Source organism: Rhinopithecus bieti, unplaced genomic scaffold (genome assembly GCF_001698545.2).
Source record: "Rhinopithecus bieti isolate Rb0 unplaced genomic scaffold, ASM169854v2 scaffold_15136, whole genome shotgun sequence".
NCBI classification, from domain to species: Eukaryota; Metazoa; Chordata; class Mammalia; order Primates; family Cercopithecidae; genus Rhinopithecus; species Rhinopithecus bieti.
Window position 1 is genome coordinate 1,396,503 of NW_016808217.1, and position 9,539 is coordinate 1,406,041.

The window sequence follows — 9,539 nt, forward strand, 5'->3', positions numbered from 1 at the left end:
AAACCAAACCTCAGCAGCAGGTTGGTGTGGCCAACGTCAGCACAGTTATCATATCAGCCCTCTGCTTCGTGGGGCGGGGCTTGCCAAGGCCCCATCTGACCACCCAGACTGTTCTGAGATGCTGCCAGCATTTGCCTGGGGGTGTTTTTCTGATTCTGCTACCTCGATCCAGAAAAGCTGTCATTGCCCACAGCACAAAACTCTCTCACACCCCCACGTTCCATGATCTCACCTCTCCAAGATGGCAGCCAAGATTACCAGGAAAACAGCTCCAGGTAATGTTCACACAACCAAGCAGGAAGCAGAGTTTGTTCTGACCAATTCTCGTAATAAGAGATAGCCTGTGCTCAAAAATTACTGTCCCCCACCCAAGTATTCAGAATGAAACAAATTTTGAAAGTCAACAGATTAAACCCCTTTAACCTACCTGTCCAGTAGAGTTCTTCAACTTTCAGTAATGATAGAAAATAACTTCAAATGGATCATTAGATTAGACTCCTCATTAGGGGAATCCAAATTGAATCAATGATGAGAACTCAAATAGAAAATCCAGGCTTATAAAGTGAGTTTTCCTGAATTGCAATGAGGAATCCTTCATCTTCTAGCTTTAATTATTTTCTTTTGTTTGCATTTTAAAATGTGAGTGACCTTGAACAATTTCAAAGCACAACAGGGACACTGTGGAGCTGGGGTGAAGGCCCTAGCCTGAGAATTGCGAGGCTGGGGTCCTGGTTCACACCTGCTGTCAACTTATTTTAGACACTGTCAGGTCACCCTGCCTCCTTGGGACTCGGGACTCAGTTTCCTCTTCTGTAAAATGAGAGTGTAGACCCAGCAATTCCCATATTATTGGCCTTTTGATCTTTTTATGGCCATTCTCTCCCACCAAACCAGAAACACCTCTAGAGTTGAGATGTGGCTTTTCCACTATTATATCCACAGTGACCAAATATGCATGAGTTCAAGTGAATGAAATGGAAGATCTCGCCAGTTCTAAATTCAGAAGTGTCCTCAATATTGCCTTCCCTCATCTTCAGCGCATTCAGTAGGCACAAGGCTGGGATGCATTATCCACATTTTCTCTTTGGGACTGAGGCCCTCATGCCCAGAGATGCTGGGAGTGTCTTGTGGCCCCATCCCTACCCTGCAAAGAGAGCTACCTGGCTAAGGTTACCCTCCCTTCCTGGGGCACCATGCATTCAGTGACTGATCAATGAAGGGGTATAAATGCTTGTCTCCCTTTGCTGCAAGGCAGGGCCATCCCAGCTCCAGAGATCCCTGTAGCATCCACCGACGGCCTTTGTTACAACTGTAACACAGGCCACCTTCTCCCTCTGTCCAGTCCTGCTTCTTTCCCTTCTGAGGTTGTTCATCTTGAAATTCTCCCCTTCCCCCAGTGAGTTTACATCTCAAAGTCGGCTTCCCCTGAAACCTAACCTGCGACAGTGGGCGCCAGGAATGACCTTAGGGAAGAGACTAAGAACTCCATCATTGGTGGCAGGTGGAGCAACAGCAGTCCCTGTCATGTGCACCAATGCAATTGACACCACCCCCAGTGGTGAACTGGGATAGTACACCACGTGGGAGCAATAGATCAGGCTAAGCATGTGGACAGAGTAGTATAGACACAATAGAATTGGATGGCTGTTGTTGGAGAAAACAGATCTTTTTGAACAGGGGGGAAAAAAAGACCCTCAATGATAAGAGGCTGAAGGCGTTTTATCAGCAATTAAAGGCTAAATGTGAAAGTCAGAGGGCCTCTTGTTGGCATACAAGAAACTCTTGAAGCCTGGAGAGAAGATAGAGCTGAGGATAAGGACAAGGATTAATCATAAAAGTAGTCACATTCTCAAGAAGTTTACATTCCCAAATAGAACAGAACTGCTGCAGCGAAGTTAGGAACTAATGAGAAAAAAATGGAGCCCTGAGATGCGGTGGGGATATCTATGCCAATGTCTCTAGATAACTTGGAGCCCTCGGGCCCTCCCTGTTCTAGGCTTTCCTCCCCACTGCTCACAAGATGACTCAGAGGCCTCCGCCTTGTAACTCTCTCTCCCCAGGACTTTCCTCCACCTCCCTCCTGGCACTAGATCCGGAGCTACTAGAGTTGTCACAATGTAACTCCGACAGGGAATTCCTGGATCCAGTAAGGGAGGAATAGCTTTATCCACCAAGTGAGCTGGGTGTGGAACACGGTCTGCTGCACAGTCTGCACGTACCCTCAGAAGCAAGAGGGAATAGGACTGGATCTTGAGAGTGCTGGGTCCAGAGAATCAGAATGTCAAGCTGGCTGAGGTAGTGCTTATCAGCACTGGAGCACTCTATCATAATGTGGGATTTCATATCCTGGCAAGGACTGTGAAAGATGGTGCTACCATACTTCTAGAATGGCCCTGGGAAGCTCTGAGAAAGCCTAGCCAACATCAGGTGACAGAAATGCCAGGTCATGGTGGCAGATTGGGAAGGAGTCAAAATCTCCAAGAAGAGGACATGCTAGAATGGATATACTTTTAAGACCTGAAAACCTCCTGCAGAGAGGAAACTCTGTCTAGCAAAGTACTAAGAAATGCTCCGGTGTTAGGGTGCTGGTATTTCTCAGAAGCTCAGTGGTAACCCTCATCTGAAGACCACAGCTAATGGTAGGAGATGTAGTAACTAAACTGGGCTCCTGGTAATGAGAGAATCCTAAAAGAATAAAGGCCTGATAGTGCTTAACCAATAGAAGTAAGATTCATGCAATTATTATAATTAGTGGCAAAGTAGTACTGTGTCCTAGGAGGGCTTGGGGGAGCCCAGGATGACCAACCATTCTGATTTTCCCAGGGCTTTGGGATTTCCAGGGATGTAGAATGTTCAATGTTAAAACAGGGACAGTCTCTGCAAACCAGGATGGTGATCATCTTAGCGGTGGCCCATCTGGAGCTGTGATGGCTAAAAAAATAAGGCATACTGGTCAGGCATGGTGGCTCACACCTATGTTCCCAGCACTTTGGGAGACCGAGGAGGGTGGATCACCTGAGGTCAGGAGTTCAAGACCAGCCTTGCCAACATGGTGAAACCCCATCTCTATTAAAAATGCAAAACTTAGCTGGGCGTGGTGGCAGGTGCGTGTAATCCCAGCTAGGGAGGCTGAGGCAGGAGAATGGCTTGAACCCAGGAGGTGGAGGTTGCAGTAAGCCAAGATGGCACCACTGCACTACGGCCTGTATGACACAGCGAGACTCTGTGTCAAAACAAAAAAAAATAAGGCACACTTAGGGCAAGAGAGATGGAGAAACTTGGAGGATACTACTCAATATACAATAAGGATGTTAAGGGCAGCTAACCCAATACAAAGTAAAGATCCCCTGCTCAGTTTTCAGAACTAAGCCCATATTCAAACTCAGAACACATTGACCGAGAGAGAGGCCGAGTACTCAGGAGGAAGGTCCTGTGACACCACGGCAACATATCTGGCAGTGATTTCCCCAGTCCTTTCCCAAAGAGACCTGTGGCCATTTACTCAGGTAGTTATACCCAGGGGAAAGGGAGATAGCTGAATATTTCGAGGACTACTGGACATACGGTCCAACATATCATTGATACTTAAGACCTGAAGGGTTGACATGTTCCTGCCGGTAGATGTGGGGCCCGAGGTACCAGGTAATAAATGGAGTCTGGCTCACTATGTTTCCACTGGGTCCACAGATGAAACTAGTGGCCACTTCTCCAGTCCAAATGTGCAATTTGAGTGGGTATTCTTGGCAAGTCACTGAGCACCCACGTTGGTTCTTTGGTTTGTGAAGTAAGAGTGAGTGTAGTGGGAAAGACCAAGAGGAAGCTCTTGAAATTGCCCCCTCTCCACAGCCAACATGGTTAACCAAATTAATGTTTTATCCCTTGGGGGACAGTAGAGACTAGTGCTACCCTTAAAGGCCTAAAAGAATGATCCTTGACCATGACTTCACTGAATTCTCTCATCTGCCTCCTCCAAAGGCTAGATGCGTCCTGCTGGATGACAGTGGACTCCTGCAAAGACATTATTTCAACTGCAGCTGCTGCGTCAGAAGTCAGATCTTAATTAGGGCTGGCTAGCTTCAGGCACACTGGAGGCTGCCACTGATTTGGTAAATGGGTCTTTTTTTTTCTCTTCAGTAAAAGATAACTATTAATATGACATTAAAAGATAACAAAGGTAATACAATTACATATGAAAAAATGTTAAAAAGCACAATATATCAAGACTTCTTACAAAATGGAAAAAGACTAACACTTCAAAAGAAAAGCAGGCAAAGTATGTAAGTTTCCATACAGACATACAAAAGATAAATGGCCTGTAATCATATGAAGAAGTGCTCAACCTTACTGATAAAGTAAAACAAGATGCTATTGTTCATTTACTTAATCTTCAAAATTTATAGACAGTGTCAAAATTCTTGGAAAACAGTACAGTGAGTGGGAGGGCAAACTGAAGAGCAATGTGTCTATCAAGTTTTTCAACATGCTGGAAGAGGTCAAATACATTTCCTTTTCTAGGACTCCATTTTCCTTTACTAGGAATCAATTTGTATACCTCAAGACGGGCTCACTCAACTCCATCCTCATCTCTTTGTAGGGTGACCTATTGAACTATAGGGGACTGGGAAGCTAAAGGGTGTAGTTGGCAAACTCCTTTAAAGCTTGGCTCATCAAGTGGCTGAGCTTCTGTCAAACAGGCCCCCTCTCAGAGGATCTGGAAGGTGCAAGGGAGTGGAAAGCTTCCCTTCTGCAGCTTCTCCTGGAAAACATGGCTGGAAGGTACTCGCTCTTCTGTGGCAGGGGAGCAGAGGTTCTGGGGAGTGTTCCATCGTTTTCTGGTCAGTATGGGGCAGGCACAGAGTCTGCTTTGCTGGCATGGACTGCACATCAGGTATTACTTCCTTTTCTGACTTTTACAGAAAACAGATACTGTCCGCATAGCTTTGTGTCTTCTTCTGGCACCATTTCAGTAGAGCATTGTGCTTGGAACCACCATATTCCCGGGCCAAGGCCGCCAGAGGGTCTTTTCTCAGAATTAATTTTCTTTTGAGCCATTTCTAGTTCCTTTTCTTTCCTGGTCAGAATCTGATCTTGTAATATTCTGGCATTCTGTTCTTCAGAAACTTGCTTCTCAGCATCGTTTTGCTCCTGCATAACCGGATCCACGTTCATTCCTACTGTCCTCAATTCTTTAACAAGTCTTCTCAGATTCCATTCAAGTTGTTGCTTTGTTCCAACCACTTTCTTATATTCCTTTTCTTTTATTCTTAACTGTTCACGATATTTATTATACAATATATTGGCATTTCTTTTCTCCTCATTTTGTTGTTTTAAGGCAAATCTCAAATCGTACAGCTCTTTCTCCCATTCAATTTTTTGAAGCTCTAACTGTAATTTTGTCTTTTTTGTTTCAAATAGCTCATTTTGTAGTACACTGACCGTATTTTCCATGTGTTTAATTTTTACTCTAAGTCGGTCACAGCGATTATTCTTAAGTTTCAGTAAGCGTTCACATAAAAAAAATGTGTCTTGGATTCTTGATAGGCTAACAGAATCTCTACACTCCATTCTAAGTTGTTCCATCAGCAACATAAAGTTCTCATAAACAGAATGAGACAACTCACAGTCCTCTGAGGCTATTTCAGATGGCTCCACTGAGTCAGCAAAGTCAGCCCCAGGATGTATTTGCTTTTTGACCTTGTTATTTTGATTAGATGTTTTATCTGCAGACCTGTCATGGTCTCCATTCTCCTTCCTAGGAATCTGCTGATTTAGTCCATCATCATCACTGCCAACAGTAGCACCATCAGTTAGGGTTCCTGTTGATTTTGTTCTATTACTTCTGTGCTTCTCCACTTCTTCTTCAACCTCTTTCTGAAGTTGAACAGTTTCTTTCTTCAAAGCCAGCAACTCTTCTTCTAATGTGTCGACCTCATTCTTAAACTTTTGTATGGCTTGCTGTAATTTCTCATATAGATATACTTCTGATGTTCTGTCAGAATCTGGTGGTAAAGAACTCAGATTTTCTAATTTAGGTTTCAGGCTTTTATAGCTATTTGTACTGCAACTGTCACTATTTTGGTTCATATTTTTTGTCATTTGCAAATCAAACTCTTGGTCTTCTTTCATTTCAACTGTAACCACTTGTGGGTTCCTTGCTTTCTTAGTGCCTGCATCATTATGGAAATTCTTATCTGTACTAAAAATATGTTCAATGCCTGGTTCGTTATCACTGTCACATTTTTAAATGAATAACTGAGCTCCTTAACCTTATTGATTTCACCATGGATGGGTGAAAACCTCACCACAGACTGATACTAGTCTGAGGACAGGACAAGGAAACTATAGTTCTGATAACTGCAAATGTTTCCTTTGTTTCCCTGTCTCTTTATGTGGTTATCTTCCAGTTACCCTCCATATGAGGGGTCAGCAAACTACAGGCCATGGGGCAAATCCAGTCTGCCTTATAGTTTTGTAAATAAAGTTTTACTGGAGCTCAGTCATGCGTCTTTGCTTACCTATTATCTACGACTGTTTTCATACTTCAACAGCAGGGTTGAATAGGAATGACAGACCACATGAAAAAGCCCTGTACAGAAAAAGCTTGCCAATCCCTGCTTTATACCATAACCAGAATGCCCTCATACTCAAATATAATCATGTGACTCCCCAGCTCACTATTCTCCAATGAATCCCTACAGTAAACATTGCTGTCTCGCTACCCAATAGCGATTCCCTGTTCTGTCTTGCTGGAGAAACACACGTCTATTTGGGTATTTATCATGCCAATAGCCCTCCCAACTCCAAAAGAAGAAATGATTATTCTAAGCTCATCACAGTAATTACATTTGCTTTCCCAGTGCCTGGTTTAGGAATGAGCATGTGGTAGGACCCAGCCAATAAAATGTTACAGGAAGTCCACCACACACTTCTGAGTCTTCTCCCTAACTAAAAGAAACATGCAAAGAAAAGCCACCCTTTCAGCCTTCAGATAATGTAGTGAGACCATAATGTTTGGAGCTGTTGCTAATTAGCCATGAAAACGGACATGAACAAAACTCTGTGATATCACTGAACCGTCAGAACAACTCTGGTGACTACTGTTTTAGCCACTGTTAATTAGGTCATCTAGTATTTTCAGCCCACAGCATTCTACCTGGTACATCTCCCATGGCCTGCAGGAAAAGATCTACTTGTTTCTTTTTCTTTTTTCTTTTTCCCTTTTTTTTTTTTTTTTTTTTGAGACAGAATCCCGCCCCGTCACCCAGGCTGGAGTGCAGCAGCACAATCTCGGCTCACTGCAGCCTCCGCCTCCCAGGCCCAAGCGATTCTCCTGCCTCAGCCTCCCGAGTAAATGGGACCACAGGCATGTGCCTGTTATCTCAGGTTGTACATAACTGAGATGCAGTTTGCACAATAATGAAGGTTTATTGGGAGAAACTGGCTAATGAAATGAGTAGGATTTGATAAAGTATGAAAGGAAGCAAATTCCTTTTCCCCATTGTTTTCTTTAAATTTTGTTATATTTTTCTTCCCTACCCCAGGTTAATATCCAGGGAAGATCCCATGACTTCCCCAGGAACATTCGGGTATTACAGGTATTAACAATGTCATTTCCAGGTATGCAAGTGTCCAGTGTAACGTAATATCGAAACTTCAGCTCCTCATTACATTCCAAGTTTGAATTGAATGAGCTCAGACCTAACCCCAGGGGGGAAAGCAGGAGGGTTGTTGCTTCTTCTTGTTCTGCCTCCTCTTTTAATCACTCTCTGCTGTTTCTGGACCCCATAGAACTGGTAATAGTCTTGAATAAAATCTGTTTTTACTGCTTTAACAGCTCTGTGTTTTTCTTCGATACCACTCCCCACCCTCCACTGCCACAGTTGTCCTGGGTTGAAAGAGTTCCTCACGGGCCCCCACAACCTGGTCATAGACCCTCCCCTTGGCAGCCTGCATCCAATGACTGCTTAATGTCAGGCTATAAATGCCTGGATCCTTTATGCCAATTGAGAACAACTCTTTTTTTTTTTTTTGAGACGGAGTCTCGCTCTGTCGCCCGGAGTGGAGTGCAGTGGCCGGATCTCAGCTCACTGCAAGCTCTGCCTCCCGGGTTTACGCCATTCTCCTGCCTCAGCCTCCCTAGTAACTGGGACTACAGGTGCCCGCCACCTCGCCCGGCTAGTTTTTTTGTATTTTTTTTAGTAGAGACGGGGTTTCACCGTGTTAGCCAGGATGGTCTCGATCTCCTGACCTCGTGATCCACCCGTCTCGGCCTCCCAAAGTGCTGGGATTACAGGCTTGAGCCACCGCGCNAGGAAGCTAAAGGGTGTACTTGGCAAACTCCTTTAAAGCTTGGCTCATCAAGTGGCTGAGCTTCTGTCAAACAGGCCCGCTCTCAGAGGATCTGGAAGGTGCAAGGGAGTGGAAAGCTTCCCTTCTGCAGCTTCTCCTGGAAAACATGGCTGGAAGGTACTCGCTCTTCTGTGGCAGGGGAGCAGAGGTTCTGGGGAGTGTTCCATCGTTTTCTGGTCAGTATGGGGCAGGCACAGAGTCTGCTTTGCTGGCATGGACTGCACATCAGGTATTACTTCCTTTTCTGACTTTTACAGAAAACAGATACTGTCCGCATAGCTTTGTGTCTTCTTCTGGCACCATTTCAGTAGAGCATTGTGCTTGGAACCACCATATTCCCGGGCCAAGGCCGCCAGAGGGTCTTTTCTCAGAATTAATTTTCTTTTGAGCCATTTCTAGTTCCTTTTCTTTCCTGGTCAGAATCTGATCTTGTAATATTCTGGCATTCTGTTCTTCAGAAACTTGCTTCTCAGCATCGTTTTGCTCCTGCATAACCGGATCCACGTTCATTCCTACTGTCCTCAATTCTTTAACAAGTCTTCTCAGATTCCATTCAAGTTGTTGCTTTGTTCCAACCACTTTCTTATATTCCTTTTCTTTTATTCTTAACTGTTCACGATATTTATTATACAATATATTGGCATTTCTTTTCTCCTCATTTTGTTGTTTTAAGGCAAATCTCAAATCGTACAGCTCTTTCTCCCATTCAATTTTTTGAAGCTCTAACTGTAATTTTGTCTTTTTTGTTTCAAATAGCTCATTTTGTAGTACACTGACCGTATTTTCCATGTGTTTAATTTTACTCTAAGTCGGTCACAGCGATTATTCTTAAGTTTCAGTAAGCGTTCACATAAAAAAAATGTGTCTTGGATTCTTGATAGGCTAACAGAATCTCTACACTCCATTCTAAGTTGTTCCATCAGCAACATAAAGTTCTCATAAACAGAATGAGACAACTCACAGTCCTCTGAGGCTATTTCAGATGGCTCCACTGAGTCAGCAAAGTCAGCCCCAGGATGTATTTGCTTTTGACCTTGTTATTTTGATTAGATGTTTTATCTGCAGACCTGTCATGGTCTCCATTCTCCTTCCTAGGAATCTGCTGATTTAGTCCATCATCATCACTGCCAACAGTAGCACCATCAGTTAGGGTTCCTGTTGATTTTGTTCTATTACTTCTGTGCTTCTCC

The 9,539-nt window shown here is 43.9% G+C and overlaps 1 protein-coding gene across 1 annotated transcript; it reads right to left on the reverse strand.

The window, feature by feature from the left end:
* Nucleotides 1-4,884: 4,884 nt before the first annotated feature.
* LOC108538068 (coiled-coil domain-containing protein 144A-like) lies at nt 4,885-8,859 on the reverse strand. The gene is made up of 3 exons (XM_017885918.1): nt 8,586-8,859; nt 7,537-7,698; nt 4,885-6,239 (listed from the first exon to the last, which is right to left on the reverse strand). The coding sequence occupies exons 1-3, from the start codon at nt 8,857-8,859 to the stop codon at nt 4,885-4,887; spliced, it is 1,791 nt and encodes a 596-aa protein (XP_017741407.1).
* Between the last annotated feature and the right edge of the window lie 680 nt (nt 8,860-9,539).

Bases quoted from the DNA above. Each gene is read 5' to 3' on its own strand.
- LOC108538068 (XM_017885918.1), bottom strand. From the start codon at position 8,859: ATGAACGTGGATCCGGTTATGCAGGAGCAAAACGATGCTGAGAAGCAA. The intron at 7,699-8,585 runs GTAATACCTGAT...CCCTGGGGTTAG, and splicing joins TGTAAAAGTCAGAAAAGGAA to GTCTGAGCTCATTCAATTCA. The intron at 6,240-7,536 runs GTAGGGAAGAAA...TATTCATTTAAA, and splicing joins TCCCTGGATATTAACCTGGG to AATGTGACAGTGATAACGAA.